At 37.8% G+C, this 24,378-nt stretch overlaps 1 protein-coding gene across 2 annotated transcripts in view; it reads right to left on the bottom strand.

Moving 5' to 3' along the window:
• The window catches only part of PTPRN2 (protein tyrosine phosphatase receptor type N2), a 1,455,485-nt gene that overhangs the window by 184,477 nt on the left and 1,246,630 nt on the right, over positions 1-24,378 (bottom strand). For both annotated transcript variants that reach the window (XM_073629933.1, XM_073629934.1), the window contains one exon: positions 3,322-3,534. In XM_073629933.1, the coding sequence (XP_073486034.1) occupies positions 3,322-3,534 (213 nt within the window). The remainder of the gene's footprint in view (positions 1-3,321; positions 3,535-24,378) is intronic.

Raw genomic sequence — 24,378 nt, 5'->3', positions numbered from 1 at the left:
AGGCCACCACACCATATGCTGGCCAACAATTTAATCAAATGGACCGTCTGTGCTACAGGTTATTGCAATGCAAATTGTAGATAATTAATATTAATATGTAATCAGAAAACATCTCACTATTCTATTAAGAATTGTAATGCATTCTACTATGTAGTTATAGTTAGTTGTTCACTGTAAAATAATACTTATGAAACAACATTATATTTTATAATAATATATTTTGAATAATTTTATATTTTAATACTATTTTTGTTAAGCATTTTTATGTTTCTTTAACCTATATCTTGAATATGTAATTGGTTCATACAAAGATACATATATACTGAAATACATCATGATCTAAAATAATAATAGTTTATGTGTTTGGATCATTTATAAAATAAAGCTGAAAGAGAATCTAGTCTCTGTCTGTAAGATATATGAAAAGTCTGCCGACATAAGCACATTTTATAACTCTCTTTTTGGTCATATATTGGAAAACGTTATTTCTTTTCCTTTTAAGGTTGCAGCGTAATATAATCAATCATTGCTACAAGCCTTTGCTTATATAACATGCAAGCTTTATATCATTTTAAGAGGAAGATCAATATTAAAGCAAGTAGAAGTCAGGGAAGGCTTATTAGGAACATGGGCTGGTGCTACATTTATAGTGAAGGGGTGCAGGACATCTAGCACCGATTGTAACAATGCATTGTGGGTGATCTGTCAGCAGAACAAAGAGGAGCTCTCTTGCAAGGCATCATGAGCCATTCTGGAAGCAGAGAGGTTAAAGGATTAACAGGTGCAACATCAAGTCAAACGCCCACCCCTCTGGCATTTTAGCATTTTGAATACGGTAACCTTTGATATTTTCCAAAGTAAAGGGTGAAGTAATGGGTCCATTCTATCCAGTGTTGTACAATGCATAAATAAAAAAAAAAAAAAGTAAAATGGTTTTCTACATGGGGTGCGGTTTTTAGACTAGGATTAACAAGCAGCCTCTTTAACACATGCTCAGCGTTGGCTCTTAATGAACTAATGACAGAGCAGCAGGGAGGTTAGTGAGGTGGCGCGTCAGGTGAGAATGGGTTGAAATCTGCATTACCCAAGGCCAATGTAGCAGCACTAAGCGGTGCTGATCACTGAGGCAAGTCACACAGGCACTTTTCCTAATCACCTTTAATGGGAGCCGTGACAACTAGCATGTGTGCTTAGAGCTTCTGTTTACAAGACACTCCCAAGGCTTGTTTATAGCTTCCTAAAACACCATAACAATAGAGGGAATAAAATATGGGCATATAAAACAAATTGTAAGACATAATAAAAATGTTAATTCAAATGCAACACACTCCTGGCTTGGCCAGCCTTTCTCTGCTGGGACTTTGTCTAGCATAGAATGGCTGACAATGAAGATGAATTATAATAACAATAATCAGCCAATTTGTAATTTTATATATATGTATATATATATATATATATATATATATATATATATATATATATATATATTTTTTTTATAACCATTTAATTTATTAAAAAGACTGATTCATTATCACATAGAATAATTAAATTATCAAATAATTATTACTAAAAAAGATATTTACGTGTGTGTGTACAAGAGAAAAAAGGTCATCTATTGTACACATTTATGGATAAGCTAGTGTGTTTTTGTCACAAACTGTGGCAGTTCCATTTTTCAAAAGCAAAAAAAAAAATTCTTTACGTTATATTTTCAAACCTTCCAGTATAGTATATGTAAAAAAATGGATTGAGTTTTATTAATGCATGGGTTTTAAAATAAGATTTTAGTCAAAAATAATTTTATTTTCAAACTTGGGCATGCTGTCACTAGTGCCATAATTCCAGTATAATTTATGTAGTGTGTATATTCCAGATTATTAAACAAACCATTACTCATTATAAAATCAATTTTAGCCTAACCAATATGCCCCCAGGAGGTATAGCCAAAAGGTCACATAGAAAACATTTTTCTAGGTTTGATTTTAATTACATATATTATTAATTGGAGCTGTCAAAAGAAGGTTTTGTGCCCTGTTAATTTTCATGAAAAGGCATTTCAGGTTTTGGCTCTTTGTTACCTGGAATTTAGCAATTTTAGAGCGACTAAATACTAAATTTCACTCACAATCTTAGTTATTTACTGATGTACTATACATGAGTAGTAGTAGTTGAGATATATATATATATATATATATATATATATATATATATATATATATATATATATATATATATATATACACACACACACAGTAGATAGATAGATAGATAGATAGATAGATAGATAGATAGATAGATAGATAGATAGATAGATAGATAGATAGATAGATAGATAGATAGACAGATATGTTTATATAGATAGATACATAGATATATATCTATCTTTATATGTAATATATATAGATATATAGATATATATATAGATATATATATCAGATATTTATGGGCAGACATGTTGGTATTTTGGGATTTACTTAAGGGATATTAAAAATAAGAAAGGCTCAGGAGAAAATGATTTCCTTTCAGTATATACATTTTGGCGATTATGAATACATAAATGCAGGGCTAAAAAAATGCAATAACCAATGACACAAATAAGAAAATTAACTATACACTGGAAGCATCAAAAACTAAAAATGATGTAATAAGAGTTCAATTTTTGCAATGGACATGTGAGCCTGTGGTCTTTTAAAGGTAAATATAATAGACATTTTTTTAAAATATATAACAATAGCAAATCCTTGAACCTGATTGAACCATTATGCCAGTATACAAAGTATGTTTTTGCTGCATAAATGTACAAAATATTTGTTTAGTGCAAACAGAGAAAACTTTGTCTAAATTTCTGCTATTCAGCAAACACTCTACACTCTCATTCACAGCAGTAAAACCACAAACGAGGCATGTAAGATAATATAATAGTGTATTAGTGCTCTTTACAGAGATTATTTAGTAGAACCTGTATTTACATTATACATGATCTCTTGCAAGGTGCATGATATAATATCACTACACAAAGTAAAGTTATCAAATTTCTCTAAAAGAGTTATTGCTCATTAACTTCTACCTTGCTGGGAAGACTGCAAATCAAAGCAAATCATTTATATGATTTCTTGATACCAGTAAATGGTATAGTATGTTCTATATTTGATAAGTAACAACATGCTTCATATTAGCAAGGGTTTTTTTTAAAAAAAAGCCATCTAACTTTAGGTATTTATTGAAAAGCAATTCAAGCCTTCAGTCTGTGTAATGACCTAGAATTAACTTTCATCACAGTAAATAAGTTAAGCAGAAAGGTTCATACAAAATAATCCTTACCTGGTATGTGCTGGTGGCATCTGTACTGCTGTCACCTCCCAAGGCTGAGAGCTTCTCCTTGAGTTTGTGATGAGACCGATGGCGCAGGCAGTAGATGACCCCGGACCCAGAGAGGATCCCAATGATACAGGCAATGGAGATGAGAGTGAGGATAATAAATTTAGTAGAATCTTCTTCCTCCAAGCGATGGGGCAATAGCTTCAATTTACTTTTCTGTGGAGAATGACAGAAGAGGAAATAAGTCCTCCTCAATCTATTATGAGTTATCACATCAAGCACTATACTATCAGGTAAAGGAAAAGGAGCAAGGGAAATGTCACAGACCTAAAACAACTCAAGAAAAATATTGAAAAATTATAGAAGACCTAACACTGATAATTTGAAAAAAAATATGCTATTTAAACAAAATCAAGCAGTCACTATTTACTCACAATTATCTACATCTTACTTTTAACTAGTGATCATCTGTCATTTTAAAATGATAGATTTTCACAGCCCTTAAAAAAATATATACAGATGAAAACCATGGAAACTATGAATAATTTCAGATTATAGAGTAATGTGAAGGAAATGAAGGAAAAAATAGGTAGTAATAGGTAAACTGCTAGTGACGTATAAAGCATTGTACCAAACAACTGCCAAACCATAATACATAATCAAATAATTAATTCAAAGTCCTGGAATAATAAGTAAGGGATATGAAAATTTATCAGACAAAATACAGAAATGCACTGCATAAACATAAGTGCAAGGAAACCTTGTACTGAAAGGTCAGGCATTTTAAAGTGCCAGATATTGAGTAATAGAAACGATCACCCTTAAAAAAAAAAAAAAACATACATAAAACACAGACAATTTAGTTATTAATATAGTTCTAAGCAAATGAAAACATTCAGTCTAAATAGGTTGCAGTGTAAATAGAAAAGTACAAATAAACTGCTATAATGATGCCAGGTATTTAAAAAGTGCAAGATTTTGAAAACTGTTTTATTCAAAGCCTTATTATATATAGCAAATATGAACATTTTTTACACTGTAACATCACTTAAAAGTGATTATACAGAGTAAACAGAGAAAATAAAACTAAACTGGTATTTGTTGACCAGTCACACATTTAAAAATCCAGGTTTTGGGATGCATTGAGAAGCATACTTGTACCTGGTGAAAGGAGGCAGTGAGAGGCAGTACCAATCCAGTAATGAGAGTGCAATAGCCATCAGGAGCAGCAGACAATCCCTGTGCTGCTCTCTCCTTGCATCCATGCGTAAAGTTGTCCAATAATTCCCCCTCATTAGCTTCATTATAAAGGTGTATTAGCAACAATTAAAAACCCAACAGGAAAAAAAAAAGTGAAAAGCCTGGGCAGGCAGATTGCTGCAGGGCGCTGTGGGCACCCTTCCCCACTCACAATTAGCAGAGAAATGAATTGGGGAGCAGCCCTGCCTGCTACAAGATGAGGACAATTAGCAAACTCTTTTCCAGCACCTCATTTCGCGTGCTAACAAAATGGATTTTTCCCCATGAATGCCTGCCTGGTCTATTCATTATCTCTTGTCTATTAGTAATTTTCTGCTCCGTATTCAGGCGGCCAGCCTCTTAATGTCCTCCTGTCTTGCAGTGTACACAGTGCCTCTTATGTGAGACCCGGTCCATTTTTATCTTGGCACCATAAAGGACACCGAAGCAATTATCGCCAGTCTTGACTGTAAAAGCTTGTCATTAATTAGCCTCCTTGCCTTCAGTGCAGTGGATTAGCTATTGCCTAGGCTGAGTTAATGGAAATGGACATTCAATAAGACTCCCAAGCTTCTTCTCGGCTGATTTCGGAGAAGGAGGAGGAGGATTGTTAGGTTTGGCAGCCCCGGGAGTTGGATAAAAAAGAAGGGAGGGAGGGGAGAGATCGAAAACCCCTTCTAAAGCTAAGCAGAATGAATCTGAGATGCATGTGTGCTTGTAGAATCCTCCTCATTGTCAGAGGCACAGAACAAGTCTCTAGTGGCCCCACCCTGCCGAGTGATCCTCCCCTCTACCCCCCTACACACTGCTATAGCCATGGGTGTGTACCCCTAAAACACAGCCAGCCCCCTGGACCATACGACACTGTCACCCAGTCACTGAGCGGAGGGGGGATCCCTTATTGTGATCCACCCCTTCCTTGCTATTGTTTTTCCAGAGCTGGATAACTGTTATTTTTAAATGATTCACAATCCTGCTGTCATTCAGGGGTTAAAATTAACATTCTGTGTGGAACTGGTCTCTTGCAGCAGGAATAGCCCACCGGTCCCCAACACAGCAACCACTACAAAGGGACAACTTTCCCAGATCCTATATAGTGATGTCACTGCACAGTCTGCCAATGCCCAAGGCGATCCTCCTCTTCACCAAGATTTATATCACCCTTTATTGTCGATGAGATAATTATTGGCTATGTTGCATTGATTTACACCTTCAGATTTGATCAGTTTACTGTAGCGTTACCAGAATCGTGAGTTCTTTAACACACAGAAGGCAGCAGGAAGTGTCCAACAGCCAAACTAGAAGCGTGTCAGTGCTTGATACAAAGATCACTGATGGAAAATGCTTGCGGAACAGAACGACTTGTAGGCAGCAATTCAACATCAAATTACCATTTGCAATGCATCCTTATTTTATGAGTTTTTTGTCCATTAAAATACTAATAAGGGATTGAGCCAATGCTTGCATTTAGTATACTGAAAAAATGTACACAAGCGCTGATTATGTATAGTGAGGGTGATAGGATCTGGCTTTATACAATCAAGGTATGCAACAGAATCAAGCTTCACTTGCATCATTTAGTTCATGCAGATGATAAGTAGAGAGCCATAATGAGCATTTCCGAAAGAGAAGTGCTTGTTATTGCAGGCAAAGATTTTCAGACATGATAGAATATTTCTAAGTGACCAATTTCCAATTGTTCCCTTTTTTTTATGTAGGAAAGGAAGGTGAACTGTGTCCACCCATTAGTGAGAAAAGCATAGCGGGTCCAAATTTGATGGCATACCATTCCAGCAAGGATGGACAAAGCTCTGGCTGCTTGTCATTGTCAGTGTTAGATCTAACGATCTATGTCTTAACTAAAGGAACCAATCAAAAATCACTGTGTAATGCTCTGACTGCAGTGAACTGATGAACAGTGAAGTCTAATTGGATGCTACAGCACATGCTTATCGTCATTACTATATGCATCTTAGCGGATAAACACCACTATAATATAGCCAGTTTTTTATAAATTAAAGTAATAATGATTCTCTAATCACAAGTATACACTATTACAAACAATTATGCACAAAAAATTGCATTAATATAATAATAATAATTTAATATATTATATGAACATAACATTGTACAAAATTCAGTTCTTTGAAGTAACTAAAAAAAAAAATCTGATTTTTATTACTTTGAGCTTCTCAAAGCTGAACTCTACTTTGTTGCCCTTGGTTGCTGTACATTGCAGATATTAACAAGTTGAGATAATGTGGGAATCTACCTAATACCAGCACAAATCTGGCTTGGCATGAGTTAACGATTTTTCCTTTCTAAAATAAGTCCACACCTACACAGTACTGTCCAGGATCTCCTCTGCCTGCCAAGCAGAGTCATTGGACTGTTACATGCAAGCCCAGGGATCTATTCATCCTCTCAATCAGGGGGCGTGGGTGCATTTGGGTTATATTGGGAATAAAGGAGAATAATTGGCAATTCTTTTTTTTTTCCAAAAATTATAGCGGAGTTGCCTTTTGAGAACCATTTTCACACTGCAGAGGCTTCTACATTCGGAAATTGATACCGTTTACTATTTTGCAATTAATTCTAAGCAACTGGGCTTTTTCAAAAAGGCAGTGCAAAGTAAATTGACTGTGTATAAAGTACAGTGCACCACAGCAACCAGTTGGAATGATTTTGAATGAAAGGCCAAACTGAAATTTGCTTGGTTGGAGTGGATTACTGCTGTGTTCAGCTTTTACTGCACTTCATACTGCTTTACTGTGGAATCCCAAAATTATCAAGATTACACACATAGTGCAGGCAGCAACAGGGTCCCTTGGAATTCAGGCCATAAGAACACCATTTGCCTTACACTGTGTGGGTGACCTGGAAATGCTATTCCAAATAATATTTGCCGATTAAAGGTGCAGAAAATTAAAAACTGGAGGTGTTGCCAACTGCACCCAACCAGAGCTACAGTGTTGGTTTGGGAATAAAATGAAGCCCTTTTTGGCTGAAATGAACCACTTGAATGCTTTTACACCTAATGCATCAAAGTGTCCCTGCCAATCAAATTTTTCCTTTCATTCTGCCATACTGCACTAGAAACACGACAGCGAGAATATAATTGGATGATGTGGGAAAGAAAGAGTATGCTTAAAACCTGTTATATAAATCTCTGCACATTTAGACTAGCTAACAGCATATGCAGAATGGCGATCGGGATGCATTCCTTGTGCTAGTCTGTGTTTACATTTTAGCACATTTGACACTCGTTACCTGTGATCACATTACAGATAATTTATCTCTACTGTGAATGTCGCTGCAGTACACACTATTACTTCTAAGTGCAGTAATCACACCTGAGCACAGTGTGCAGCATTAAAACGAATTTACCCCAAGTAACATCAGCTGGTTGACTCTAGCTGTGGTCACAGTAGAAATGATGTATTTCTAAAAAGACGCTTTAGCGAGTATGTATCAAGTACATCCAAGCACAAATGTTGACTATCGAAAGGAGCAAAGTAAATAGAAGCATTTTTTAATGTACATGATCATAATGGGCAGCAGAGTGGCTAAATGGTTAGCACTTCCGCCTAGCAGCACTGGGGTCATTGGTTTGAATCCCAACCACGGCACTACCTGCCTGGAGTTTGCATGTTCCCCCTGTGCCTGCGTGGGTTTCCTCCAGGTACTCCGGTTTCCTCCCACTTACCAAAGACAGGCTGGTAGGGTAATTGTCTCATATCTTACATTGCCCTAGCATGTGTATGTATGTATGAGTTAGGGACCTTAGCTTGTAAGCTCCTTGAGGGCAGGGACTGATGTGAATGTACAATATATATGTAAAAGCGCTGCGTAAATTGATGGTGCTATATAAGAATGTGTATGTAAAATGCTATAAAAATAGATTTGATGAATAGTTGGTAAATAAGGCCAACTATGTTTCCTCATTACATATGCAGCATACTACTTAATAATGTAGCACCATAATCGAGTACTCCTTTTTAAATTCTCAGTGTAAGACTATCAGTCTGCTGAGACTAACTAAAAACAATGGGGTGAATTCAATAAAGCTGCTGCACCACTGTTTTGGTGTTAATCACTCTTGTTAACATATTGGGCCAAATTCCTGAAGTATTTGCAATACTTTTGGTTCTGACAGCGACTCGTGCACCAAATTCAGGTGGTTCTAAAATGTGCCACTTTTACATTGTGGTGCAACACCTGCACCAAATTCAAAATAAAATATTGACAGTTTGAATCCTTCGTAAGTGAAGCTAATAAAGACCTTTTGGCATACAGAGAGAGAAATTGGCACAGATAGTGGGGGAGAGTTATTAAGCTTTGATAATAAAACCTGGAAGCTGATTGGTTACTATGCACAGCTGCACCAGATTCTGTGTGCACCAGTTTTAGTAAATCTCCCCCAGATTCTGCACAAATGTCTTAGGTACAATCATAGGTGTGCACATAGGGTGTGCTAGGCGGTGACCCCTGATATTTCACCAAAGCCCCCTATTCGAGCGCCTAAAAAAATTGTAAATAAATAATTTAAAAATAAAATTGTAAAAAATAAAATAATAAAAATAAAAACTACTGACACTGTCCAATGACCTACTGACACCAACCTCTGCCCAAATGACACTGTCCACTGCTCTACTGTCACTGTCCATATATATAAACATGCACACACACACACATGTGTTTGAACTTTGGGATGAACATCCTAATTCAATAGGCTGTGCACACCTATGTGTACAGTCTAAAAGGGGATGCAGCATGCGCCAAATTCAAGTTCTAGACACATACATGAATTTGGAGCATGGCGCACCACTTTTAGAGCATATGAGAGACACTTTTGCATAATCTGTCTGCGCCAGTCTTTATGAACTCCAGGTAATATTTCCAGGTGCATATAGATTTCAACTCAGCAAGGTTCCTGATTTCATTGTGTGATATACTGATATTACTAGAGGGATGTCTATACATTTCTAGAAATAAAAAAAAAAAATATGAAAGAAGAAGTAAATAACAAAGTAACACCTAAAATGACTGTCAAGTAAACATAGCAGTAATATGTCAAAATGTGTTCTCAGTTTCAAACACACTGTATTTTCCGCATTAAGGGCTCATTTACATGTGCTTAGAGAGTCGCACACCATGAAAAACGAGCGCTCGGCAGAGACAAGTCTTTGCGCAGAGACACCTGTACAAATCAATGACAGGCTATAGCTTACTCTGGTAGAAGCACATCAGAGCATTAAGACCCCTTTCACACTGGGGCCACCTGAGTGTTAGAGGTAAAGCGATGCTCTTTTTAGTGGCGCTTTACCGCTGTCTAAGCGACGCTTTTCGGCCGCTAGTGGGGCGCTTTTAACCCCTGCTAGCGGCCAAAGAAAGGATTAAATGTACCGTGTTGCGGTGCTTCCAAAGCGCTTTTCTAGCCCTTTGGAAACCCGGATCATTCATTTCAATGGGCGGGGCGTTTCGGGAGGGCTGTATGCAGTGCTCCCAAACCGCCCCAAAGATCTTGTTTGCAGGACTTTTCCTAACTTCCCGCAAGCGCACCGTTCCAGTGTGAAAAGTCACACTAAAATGAATGGCAAGCGGTTTTCAGGCGCTTTACAGGTGCTAAAATGCCTGAAAACTGCCTCAGTGTGAAAGGGGTCTTACTTGTGTATAGGGATGGAACACCCAAATGTGTGGTTACCAGCGTACAGCTACAACCTGTCATTCATTTGTATAGATGGCTGTACACAAATACCTGTCACTTCTGGGCGCAGATATATACGCTTGTTTTTCACAGCGTATGATATTTTGTGCCTGTGTGAATAATAAATAGATAAAACATCTAGCTATTCATAGCTCCCAACTATTTCTCATTTGGAGGGATTGTTTCTCATTTGGCACCAGATCCATCTGTGCCTTATTACTCTTCTGTTATCCCTCTTTTTGGTCAGATGTACAGACATCTAATAAACAATGTAACTACCAAAATGGTTATGGTACACTAAATGCTTTATCCAGCCTTTATATTATTGCATTTGTTGTTTTTAGGAAAAATGCATATAGGAACCTGCGTGCAAAGAAACATACCGTTCTCCAAGTAAAACAGATGTGTGGCACTAACCGTTAGTTAGTCTGGAGGAGCTCAGACTAGCGCATATTTAAGAGTTTGTACTTAGAGATTCCACACTTCTGACCTGTGAAATCAGAGCAGCGGGTCTAGGTGCTCATGGTCAGTAAGTGTCCAGTACGGCAATGCTGTACTAAACATAGAGTTCTACTAGGAGGGCAATAAATCATTTTTAAAAGTTCCCTAAAAGTGTTACAGTAGTCAAAAGAATTAAGTAAATTACTTTGAAAAGTAAATGTTACCTTATAATTGCTGTTGGTTTATATCTAGAAACACAAGCAGCCAACTTTGTATAACGGGTTGACCTACAAGTGGAATTTTTACCCTTTATGAGCATGAAATTTAATCGCATGTTGACAAGTGCCTCATCTGCAACATACCAATTTCAACCAGGAACAAGCAGTTAAATCTCATGCTCACAAGAAATTAAACCTCCCCAACAGCAGAGGTCTTCACAGCATGTTGGCTGCTTGTGTTTATAGCTTCCAAACAGGTCATCAACATGGACACTGCATTGTGGATGTTTGAGAACCAATGAATGAAACCTAATTACATTGTATCACTTCTCTCAGGACACTTCTTGCCATACAATGCATCTTTTCCAGGGCAGCTGAGGAGTGCTGTGAGGTCTTGGGCATCTCAACAGTAGAAGGGAATGATTATGAGAAAAGCATGTATACAACCTGAATGCATCTTTCAAGATGAAAATGTGCCATTGTAAGTATGGAATAGTAAGCAACCACTTAAATAAAGCAGCAAAATGTAGCGGCAATACTCAGTATCATACAATAAGAAACAGTATCCTTTTGATGAACAGTATCCAAAGAAAAAAAAAGGGAGGAATGGATGAAAGAAGGGAGAGGTAAAGAAGTAAGGGATGGAGAAAGCAAAAAAGAAAGATATCATAACTTCTCAAAGTCTGTCTATCTACCTATCTATGTATCTTTCTATGTGAAAGACACACATATTTTGGGAAACTAAATATGAAACTAATATGTTGGCTTTCATTGTTGACTTTCTTCTGAAAATGCTAGCTTGCCTGGCTGTCACGGACTTTGCTGACCTGGAGCAAGCATTCTGCTCATCAAGTAAGAACCCCTGAATGGCATACCTGTTTCAGATCCATGTCTCAGAAGACTTTCTGGATCAGCAGGACAGCCAGGTAACTGGCATTTTTAGAAAGAGAGGTCAATATGCCAGTGCACATGGCATTCCATAATTCTTTCAATACAATTTCCTTAATTATGTTTCATCCCATATTCTGCTCTTTTTTACCACCACATTTTCCTTCAGTTTGTAAGCATTGAACATAAAAAGCTACAATATGGAAGTCAAAAAGTCAGCAACCAAGTTGAAACTGAAAAAAACACTGGGGCACATTGAGTAAAGTTACCTCTACAGACAACTTCCACTGGAAAAAACGGATTATGTCTGGTGCGTATAGGCACTCTATTTATTTCCATTTTGGGTGACAAAGGAGTTGATTTACTAAAACTGAAGAGTGAAAAATCTGGTGCAGCTGTGCATAGTAGCCATTCAGCTTCTAACTTCAGCTTGTCCAATTAAGCTTTAAAGAAAACCCTAGAAGCTGATTGGTTTCTATGCAGAGCTGCACCTGATTTTGCACTCTCCAGTTTTAGTAAATCAACTCCAAAGTCTTTTATTAACTGGTGAATTTCCCTACAGCTATGTATGGTTGTGGTATTTTCCCTTTATTTGAGTTAGATTGGAACAAGAGGAGTAAGTGCCCTGAGCAGCTTTAAAAGCAGGGAGGACCTTTGAAAATGTATTTTCCATGAAAAAAAAAACAGAAAAATAATAATCTTGACATTTAAAAGTAGACTTCATACGTGCCAAAGAATATATGGGCCAAGTACAAAGAAAAGAGGAGCACAAAGCAGATCTTCCCTAGCTATAGTATACATGATTTAGAGGATTGTTTGTAAGAATTTATTTGCTGTTGGTATGCCAACATTTCATCCCTGAACTAATGCAAGATATGGTTCCAAACCAGAGCCGGAAGTATAGCAATATGAAACTACAAAAGACCAGCCTTGCTAAGGCATGGGTATATACGTTAATTTCATGTATAAAGGTGTCAATGTCATTAGGCTATGGCTTTAAAAAAATAAAAACACTTTTTTACATTTCAGTGGGTCCACAAGAAATAAGCAGACAACCCCTGTAGTGTATGGCGTTAAGCACCTATAGATCGTATCTCCAGAAAACCTTTACCCCGGCAAGCACAAGTCAGAGTTCACCATTTTCTATCCCCTGAGCTACACTGGGAATGAACAAAACATCAGGGTGAAAGGTTACAATCTGCATTAAAATAGACAAGTTTTTTTTTCTTTTTGAAAAGAGAAAGAGCTGTGTGTCACAAGCAGGTCTTGTTCAATAAAGGCCAGAGCTGTAAGAATAATCACAGACACCGAACACACCAAATCAACGGTCACTACTAGTAAGACAAAGCTCAGTGTTTGCTTCTTGCAAAGGGCTTATCAGCTTTGTTGGATGTGATGGGTTAAAAAGTCACCCTAGGAAGGCATCATCACCTTGGCAAAGTTGCTGACCTCATAGCTTGGCCAGTATTCTTTGCTTGATTTGAAGTAGTGAAGCCAAACGTTGCGAAAGCAAAGAGGTCCAGAGTGTAGCATCTGTTTTCAGGCCCTCATCAGTATGGTTTAGACCCTGGTTAAAAAGTGTTTGTCTCCTTGCCTTTTATTAGACCAATGGTAGGATCAACAAGAAGTATCTAGAAGGGTCTATTAAACACAAGTTGCCTTATTATTTTGGTGTAAATAAATTAGTGGCCACAGCCTTGGCTCTGTAAAACTGTAGCAAATAAAATTTTATCACATTTTGTAAAAATTGATTATTTTCCTACATATTTAGGTTTGCATATCACTCCATTTATTTTCTATGGGGTCTATTTACATTACATTTTAATATTAGCTGTTATTACTTACAAGTTAGTAGCCTATAAAAAGGCCTATAAAGCATATAAATAGGCCTCCAAGTGCAAAATACTGGGCCTGATAAAGTGAAGCTCCCCCAAATTTGTTGCTACCAATTCTTGCTAACAGGAGGTGTGTGTATTACAGCAGTTCTGTGTTCTACAGAAATGGATATCAGATCACACTGATTAGGTCAAAACATTGAGGTTTTCTATCTACTCAGGACTGATAAAGCAGGAGCCACAGACTCCATTGGACAGCAGCACTATTTATGACTCCCCACCAGCTTGGCCATTGACAAGCCTGCCACTCCCTTTGCAATATGTAAGGGCAATATTTGTTTTTAACAATAAATGTTTTTCATTTTTATAATGTCATGGGCCAGTGCACTCTGTTTTTTCATTAACTGCTTGCCGACCGGCTCATGCCGATACACATCGCCAGAAGGGCACATACAGGCAGATTAACGTACCTGTACATTTCCCCTTAAGAAGCGGTTTGCGGGTGCGTGCGCCCGCCGCGACCTCTGTGAGTGTGATCGCGGGTCCCGTGGACTCGATGTCCGCGGGGATACCCACGATCGTCTCACGGAGAGGAAGAATGGGGAAAGGCTGATGTAAACAAGCATTTCCCCGTTCTGCCTAGTGACAGGACACTGATCACCGCTCCCTGTAATCGGGAGCGGTGATTAGTGTCGTGTCACACATAGCCCCCCCACAGTTAGAATCACTCCCTAGGACACACTTAACGCCTTCACTGCCCCCTAGTGGTTAACCCCTTCACTTCCAGTCACATTTACACAGTAATCAGTGCATTTTTAATTGCACTGATCGCTGTATGTGAATGGTCCCAAAATTGTGCCAAAAGTGTCTAATCTGTCCGCCATAATGTCGTAGTCATGAAAAAAATTGCTGATCGCCGCCATTACTAGTAAAAAAAAAAAAATTAATAAAAATACCATAAAACTATCCCCTATTTTGTAGACGCTATAACCTTTGCGCAAACCAATCAATAAATGCTTATTGCGATTTTTTTTACCAAAATTATGTAGAAGAATACGTATCGGCCTAAACTGAGGAAAAAAATGTTTTTTTATATATTTTTCTTCAAAATTGTCGCTATTTTTTTGTTTATAACGCAAAAAATAAAAACCACAGAGGTGATCAAATACTACCAAAAGAAAGCTCTATTTGTGGGGAATAAAGGACGTCGATTTTGTTTGGGAGCCACGTCGCACGACCGCGTAATTGTAATCGTAATTGACAGTTAAAGCGATGCAGTGCCTAATCGCAAAAAGTGCTCCGCTCTTTGGGCAGCCAAATGGTCCGCGGCTTAGGTGGTTAATATAGTGCATTGATGGCGAACCTTGGCATCCCAGATGTTTTGGAACTACATTTCCCATGATGCTCAAGTACACTACAGAGTGCATGAGTATCATGGGAAATGTAGTTCCAAAACATCTGGGGTGCGAAGGTTCGCCATCATTGATATAGAGTCTCTTTTCACCCTTCATATTAAAACCCAGAACCATGACAGTGCTGATCTGATGGGAATTCATACATCACTGTACACTACTGTATTAAAACTTAACAAAGTACAAAAAATATCTAATTTTAATGGTCTAAGAAGTTGGGAACTAATCTCCAAATCTTTTATCGTCTTTAGAACAATGCTGAGGTACTCGGAAAGCAGGAAGGTAAGTGGAAAGTGGAACAAATGCAAGGAAAGGTGGTAATGAGGCTCTGGATGCAGATCTTCAACCTGTGAGAATGAGTCATTGGTTGAACCTAATGACATAGGCTTGGCAGCTAGCCATAAAGCCAGGAACCCCCAAGAAGTGGGGGCCACTCAACACAAGAAATCGCAGTTTAAAAATGTCAAAAAAGCGGCAGTCTTCAAGAATCCAAAGATCTTTAATAATACCACAAATAGCAATAGGGAAACAAAAGGCAGCCAATGCATTTCAGAGGCCAATGATCCCCCTTCACCTGGGCTTAAACAATGCAGAAAAATAATTGGACTCACAACAGAGTTTCTGCATAAAAATGTTACTTCTGGCAAAAGAAAGGATTTGCAAGTGATTGTGGCGGTATTTGCAAGTGATTGTGCCAGTAACAATGGCCAAATGAAAATATGGGTACGAATGGGCAGCACAGTGGCTTAGTGGTTAGCACTTCTGCCTCCCAACAGCACTACTTGCATGTTCTCCCTGTGTTTATGTAAGTTTTTTCTGAGTATTCTGGTTTCCTCATATACTCCAAAGACATGCTCGTAAGTTAATTGGCTCCTGACTAAATTGGCCCTATTATGTGTATGTATGCATGTCTGGTGGGAACTTTAGTCTGTAAGCTTCTTGAGGGCAAGGATTGACGTGAATGTATTATATTTTTGGCGCTATATAAATACCTTTGAAAAAATTAAGTGGACACAGTACAGACAACAAAAATTCCTTTTCTTTACAAACTTTTTATACACTTAACCCTCCATATCACCTCATTTTAGATGAGAATGTACACAAAGCTGATTCCTTCTAAAACTTATATTTCAGTTTTGGCTGGGTATTGAAGGGTTGCATCACTGGATTTTTATATCCTTTAATAACCCCCGAAGCAAGATTTCCCCACAAGTAGTTCTTGTTTGTCTAACCCTTGCCATCAGGCATCAATGGTGGGTTGGTGCTCTCATATTGCTCAGCTTACATAATAGAGAATCCATCAGAGAAGAATGTCCTTTCTTGGCTTTGTAAAGGTCTCTGCAGTTAGATCTGAGAATTCTGCTGGGAATATCTTACTACTAGAGATATATGGAACCAGAATGTGATTTAAAAATAATATCCTGGCTTTGTATTGACAAGAAGCATCTTCAGCTGTTATTTGCATCATAGTGATGTGAGCAGAGCAGGTGCAGCATAAGCCACACAGAGGACTGGAGACACTAAAGGAGATGACATCTGACCTGGGTGTGTTTAGCAGTTTAACCAATAAAATGTTGATAGTTAGATCCACAAGCCATTATATTATTGAGGAAGAGGAAGTTACACTATATGGAACCAATTTATCTGAGCCTTTTAGCAGTCTTCTTCCTTGCAAATGCTAGGGAACTAGGAGTCCCAACATATCCTGCTTTTACCATCTAAAGTACCGTAAGTAATCTATATCCACCAGTACTTTGAGAGTCAATAGCTGGCAAGACTAATACATGTAGTTCCACACTAGGTGGCCTATATCCACCAGTACCTTGAGGGTCAATAACTGACAAGACTAATACCTGTATATATTTTTCATCTGACATAGGTACGCATATAGCATCCTGCACCTCATCCCAAAGAATCAAAAGTAGAAGGAGAATTGAGGTGGGATTATGATGGTGCCAACAGATAATAATAGAAACCAAGTATAGTTAAAATATAAAATTGATTATAGACATAATTTTAAAAAAATTGAATCAGATCAGATCATTGTCTTTCATTGTAGATTTCCATTTGGGTGGTCATGCAAGTAAAATTCAGGTTGTAAAGAGGTTATATGTTCGTGTTATATCCCGACATGTTTCGCCTATTGGCTTCATCAGGGGATAAACGAACCACCCAGAAGACACAAAGAACCCAAAGAAACCCCCCAAAAAAGGTTCACCTTCATAGTCAGGACCAAAGGGGAGAGGGGGCACCGTGCAGCCACAGAGAACACATAGCGACCAGGTTGAAAGGTATTGAAGGTGAACACAAGAGGGCGCCTGCAGATAGGTTAACTTATATCCAAACAAAATGGATTGGTTATTGCTAAGTTATTGCTTACAGACAGAAAAATATCATTTGCAGGTCACCCTTGATATCTGTTGACACCGTTATAATCCCACTAATACCTGTAGTTGACAATTGGTGGTCTATAGCCAACAGTACCTTGAGAGTCACTGACTGGCAGACTAATACTTGTAGTTCACAATAGGTGGTCTATATCAACCAGTACCTCAAGAGTCAGTGATTGGCAAGACTAATACGCGTAGTTCACAGTAGGTGGTCTATATCCACCAGTACCTTGAGAGTTAATAACTGGCATAACTAATACTTGTAGTTCACAATAGGTGGTCTATATCCACCAGTACCTTGAGGGTCAGTGACTGGCAAGATTAATATTAGTATTTCACAATAAGTGGTCTATATCCACCAGTACCTTGAGGGTCAATGACTGGCAAGACTAATACTTACATTTTACAATAGGTGGTCTATATCCACCAGTGCCTTGAGGGTCAATGACTGGCAAGACTAATACTTGCATTTTACAATAGGTGGTCTATATCCACCAGTACCTTGAGGGTCAATGACTGGCAAGACTAATACTTGTAGTTCCACAATATCAAGCAAGCATATATATATACATTCTATAAGATGAATTATTTAAAATAGGATTTGAAGAACCTCTCCTAGGAATGCAAGAGGGACTAACAATTATGATGATATTTGTTCAATGATACATGTTAACAGTGATATATGTGCAGGGTATGAATTTGTACATCTATAAATGCAGATACAAAACCCTATAAATAGCAATAAAAATAAAGTTTTAGGTTGCATACATAGCAGATTTTAGAATTATAGTGGCAACGCTCTTTGCTGTATTGTTTTTAACTATATATAGCTAATATAATATATGATAATAAAAATAATAACTGTTATTAATATTTATTTAGGGAATGTATAAACACTGACAGTTTATCTTAAACTGCAGTCCTAACTCAACAGCTATTCAGTCAAGCTATCTGTCCTAATCTATCTATCTATCTATCTATCTATCTATCTATCTATCTATCTATCTATCTATCTATCTATCTATCTATCTATCTATCTATCTATCCCTCTGTATAAATCTAATTTACCTCACCCAGTCCAGGCCGCTTAAGCATTACTGACAGGAATGAAAATCTATAAGCAAATGTGTGTTGTCTTTTCGGCTAAATATTGTGATTATTTTAGTGCACATCTCATTTTTCCTACGTCTCCCCTCTGTCAGCGAAGATGTGACGCTCCTCCATTTTGCCCATGTTCCTGAAGTAAAATGTGGATCATGTAATCAGGACTGTACTGGGGAGAAGCTTGGGTTAATTAGAGGCATCCTGTCAGGAATCAGCTCAAAATTGTGAGAGGCCTGTTTAAATATTAATGAACATGACATTTACAGTCAGATGTTTTCCTAAAGTAGAACACTTCTCCTCAGAGCTAGGTCAGCCTGCCAACCTGCTTCATAGCATTATGGTAATAGAATCATATATTATTTCTCTAACCATGTGGAATATTTTGCTGTATTATAACAGTATGTGTTCCTTGTAGCTTTTTTGGCTACTAATCATGGTGAAGAGAGAGCGATAGAGTAAAATATGTTAAGCCCCACAGGAGACAACATGGCTTCCACAGGCTCAGTACTCAAATGAAGGTTCCCGCTTTTATTTTTAGTCAAAGCTTACAGTACTAGCGTGACAAAAATAAACAGTTTATGTTTTTTTCCTTACATTCTAGGTGTACTATATCTTTCTCCTAGCAATTCAAATGCCATTTTTTAATAAAATCTTAAAAAAACAACTTTTTTTCTTTTTTTCAATTAAGCGTCAAGGTATTTCAAAATTAGCCCTGGCACCCAGCAACAGCCCAGACAACCCTGCCATATCCTGTCTGCCAAATTATGTATTTGGTGAATTATAACAGCAATAATACAAATGGATGGAGTCTGCGATCAGAGATATAGGCTAAATGTCACATTTAAGATATTGATAAATGTTACTCCAGTCAATATTTTGACTTTACATAAATAAAAAGACAGCACGGCTTTTAGGCACAGTAAATACGAGTGATTTTTCTTTAATTAAGGATACTAAATAGGGGTTGTTCACGATTCATGGGCAAAGCCACATTTTTTTTTTTTATTAGCATGGTTTATTAAGAGGCGTCACTCATGTACTAATGACTCCACGTCTAATAAATCTCCCCCAGCACTCCCCATATGGAAGATAGCAGGTGAGGTGTCAGGGACTGTGCTCTAGGGCTCAGTATTCTGCCTCCCTGTTAGCAGATGGGGCAGGAGGCAGGGAAAGGCTGTGTACCCCGGGTGTGAAGCTTCTTTGTGCTGTGTTGGGCATTGTTCTGCTGTGCAGAACAAATTGTACTTGCAAATCCACTATTCACAGGCCCCCACCAAGCCCTGGCTATTGCAAACAAGTAAAGGGCATGGGGGAGGTCAGCAATTGGTAACATGCTTTCTGTGCCTACTGTACTCTGTACAACACCTATTTTCTTAGAAATGCAATATATATTATATTAAATGCTACACGTCCTGTAAACTTCAGTACAAGTCACAATTCACATCTGGCATCCAAGCTGATCACATGCATATATTACAATAAAAAAAATTAACAAAAAGAAAGACAAAAAAAAAAAACGATATAAAAAGATTATTGAGTCATTAATCTAAACTATGGACATGCATATGTGAGGTTTTGAAATAAGTTCCATTAATAAAATAAAAATAAAGCTACATCTATATCACAGATAGATTTTCTAAAGGGTTACTTTTACAATAGATTAATGAACCCAAGCTAAAGATACCCAATCAGGTTAAGGATAAAGAAAATCTTAAAGGGAGGTACACTAGGTTAGCATAAAAATTACTACCATAGTAAATCACCCTTTTATTTTTTTAAGATTCCAGCAACATGATTGGATCCAGAGTGGTAGCTGATTGTGAGTATTAAGGTCACAGACCTGTCCATAGCTCTCTAACTTACAAGATGGTGAACACAGCCAATTCCTGCATAACACCATGCACAGCTTCTAGGAATTATCAGTCCCAACAATGGCTAAGAACTTCAGGAATTCTACCACTTCAGAGCCATGGAGAACTGATAAACCCGCTTCAAATGAAAAAAAAAATAAAAAAAAAAACAACATCAAGAACCTAAGACACATAAATCTACAACCCTATAAAGGAACTGCTGCAGATGCAGGGATCACTATTTCTGTCAATAAATTTACCACAGTTAATAAAACTGTAACCAAGATAAATTCTGATTAATATTATTTTCAAATGTCTTAGATGATGTTGTTTTTTATGCCGAAGACTACTCTATTTTTTTTTTTTTTAAAAGCCTCTAATAAGAAATACCTTCCATTTTGTACAAGGTTTTGTTTTCTTTTAATATAATATAGATTTAAAACTAATAAACATTAATAAAAAAATTTGAATTCCATGTGTCATCCTGAAAAGGTGCTTTAACATCACAGCATTCTGAAGTATATTAATGAATGTGATACTGAATAATGTAAAGACAAATAACAGTTAATAATAGTAATGTTTAATATACTATCTTGTAGAACACATAAAAGATTTCTGGTACAGAGCATTGGCCTGTCATATACATAATTGCTGCACCCTTATCGTTTCAATAAATTGCAATGAAGGTCTGTATACATTGAAAATGTGAAACAATTATATTCATTTATTATAAAATTACAGTTTAATAAATGTACCCATTTCTCTTTAAAAAAAATAAATATATGTGCAGCTGGCAAATTAAATCCATTTATGATTTTTTCCCCCCCTAACTGACATTGTTATCACAATTTATTGTGAGCTTGTCTTAACAGGAGAGTTCATTTTTTCATGTGCTCGGGACAGTTTAAGAGGAAAATATGTTAAATAAATACATAGAGTCCTGAGCACAAATAAGGATGCATAAAATATTAATGGGCCTTTTAATTAAAAGATCTTTAATACACTGTATGAGCTAGAATGGGTATTAGTAAGTCTATGCACCCACCACTTCCTAACATCCCCCCTCCCTTCTCTTTCCACCTACTACTTCCAACAACGTTAAAGTGACATGTTCACATACAGGATTAACGCTGAAGTGCTTCACTTCACACAGCGGACATCAGCATAATATTAAGGGAAAAAATATAATGTAAATAAAATAAACTGCAACAGTAGTAGAATACGACAAGCTATATGGTAATAATGTTAGTAGAATAACAAAAAGAATAATAAAACTGAAAAACATAATAGTAACAATAATCATATAAATAACGATGCTAATAATAACATTGATAGCAGCAATAATAACAGTAAAATAAAATTAGCAGAAGTAGTAGTAAATATTTTAAAATATAGTAGTAGTTATTATATTAATATAATAAATGATGATAGATAACTAGATATTCAAAGTTCACATACATTTGGAGGTATATTAGCACACATAATAAAACATAGAGGATTATAGAATGATACATAATGTCACTATTGTATAGGTTATAATGGTAAAGAACTTGATGCCTACAACCACAGAACCTGCACTTTTTTTTACCTGATCCCCTTGAAGTGATAGCAAAGTATGTCTATGTCTCCTTCTGGCAAGCAAGCTGGACTTTTTGGGGAGAACAAAAACACAATCTGGACTAAATCCTCCATCTGTATGAAACTTCTGGAGAGCATGGCACTCTCCACTTGAGCAGAAGAGAGTAAGGGACAGAAAAGAGAGAGGGGGGAGTAAAGGGAGTTAGACAAAAGGAACTCACAAGGCAGATCCGGTAAAATCTGGCATTCAGCAGCTGCTGTCCCGTGGCTCTCAAAGTGATGATGATCCCTCAATAGAGAAAGAACATTTTAAGGATAGCAGCGTACATGCAGCAGGTGCTTTCAGTACCCTGGAGAGTGTCTCGATCTGCTAGGAGAAGCCAAACCTGGCCCAGGTGACAGGTGCTCTTTACTACCCATGTGTTACCTCGTCTCATTGTCATAGCCGGTGACAGAAAAGTGCAGGCAGGGCTGAGACCCGTCCTTATATCCGAGCCCCCCGTCTGCAGCACATGGCCTATCCACTCGTTGCTATAGCAATACCTCCACATGTTGCTGACAGCAATTGGCTGTGGAGGCCTTGCTGTTAATAGACCTTAGCTAGAGTGGAGATGTGAATGGGCATCTGCTTTGTCACTCATTTGAAAAGCTGTGTGTGGCTATTCTTTTTTTTCATTCTCTTTCAGTCTTTTTATTTAACATTTTCAGCCAGTGTGGCAGAAGAACATGATGGCAATTTGGAGAGTGAATGTAATAGAAATGGAGGGAAAATATCCCCTTCAGGGCCTCAGATAGGAAACTGTTATGGCCAATGTTAGGCCTACTGCAAGGCCAAGAAATTGTCAGAATATGCAGAAATGTTGTGGTACGCAGTAAAGGGATGATCTTATAATGCTGTGATCACTTTTCTCCTATAATACAGACTTATTCTGTAACACAATGCAAAGCACTATGGGCTCAATTCACAAAGCTTTAACACAAATATCTCTGCTCCAGTGATGTGAAGTCAGTGAGAACATCCTTGCCAGTGCCAACATCATCCCCCCCCCCCCCGGCTTCATCCAGATACAGGGTCTTGGTTGGCCAGCGTGGGATGACGGAACTCCCAGGCATGTGAATGGGAGTTAATTTATCTTGGCACTGCGGCGTGTCAAGAATGTACACTGAGCTGAGCATGCAAGTCTGTAAACATTCTAAGGCCTCGTTCACATGGGAAATATCAATGAATACCCTGTGTGAGGGCCATGTTTACCCACACGGGGATAAACAGGTATTCTGTGCATTCCCCCGAACAGGCCGTCCCCATTGATGTTAATAGGGACATAGTGGCTACACAGACACAGTGGCTGCTTCCAATATGATACCCTCGTGGGTGTGGTGCATGTCCCCGAACTCACACTTTCTGAATTTGAGGCTGGCACTCGCACGGATGTCATATTGTGAACAGTGGCCAGTTGCTGTGTCCCAATTGACATCAATGTGGCTACCTGCATGGGGATGCACAGAACACAGTCCTCACATGGGCATTGATACACCCCATGTGAACGAGGTCTAAAGAAGATTGTGAACAGGCATATAACTTAGTCTCTCCTGCAATAAAGAGCCTGTTTGCAGTTTTTTACTTTTCAACATTAGTTCCATATTAACCACTACAATAAAGGGCACTTTAACCCCTTCCTGCCCAGGCCAATTTTCAGCTTTCAGTGCTGTTGCACTTTGAATGACAATTGTGCAATCATGCAGCACTACCCAAATTAAATTTTTATCATTTTTTTAAGACAGATAGAGCTTTCTTTTGGTGGTTTCTGAATAAAAAAAAACTTTTTTTAGTTTCTGTTATAAATATTTTGAAAAAAGTAATTTTTCTTCTTCACTGATGTGCACTGATGAGGCTGCTCTGATGGGTACTGATAAGACGGCACTGACAGGCAAGGTTGATGGGCACTGATAGGCGGCAACAATGGGCACTGATAGGCAGCACTTATGAGCACTGATAAGGAGGCAGTGATAGGCGGCACTGATGGGCTGCACTGATGGGCATTTATCAGTGTAAATGTCTTCTGTCAGAATTGATGATTACCGGCTCTCTTTTCCTCACACTGTGACAGCACGTGAGAAAAAGAATGCTGATAACCGGCAAGTTTGTTTACATGTGATCAGCTGTGATGGGACACAGGATGTCCTCCCAGAACTGAACGAATGTGCTGTAGCTATCAGAAACCATGAACCAGACCGAGACAGAAGTACAGTATAATTACACTAGTTTATTAATAAAAATAAAAAGGTATATAGAGTAAGCGTAGTCAAAGCATAGCCAGAGTCCAGTAACCGGATCGGGTAGTCAGCCAAGCCAGAGTTCAGTAACCAGATCGGGTAATCAGCCAAGCCAGAGTTCAGT

The sequence above is a fragment of the Aquarana catesbeiana genome, linkage group LG05 (genome assembly GCF_042186555.1).
Source record: "Aquarana catesbeiana isolate 2022-GZ linkage group LG05, ASM4218655v1, whole genome shotgun sequence".
NCBI lineage: Eukaryota > Metazoa > Chordata > Amphibia > Anura > Ranidae > Aquarana > Aquarana catesbeiana.
The sequence above is the reverse complement of the archived record's forward strand: the minus strand, read 5'-3'. Positions and strand labels throughout refer to the sequence as shown.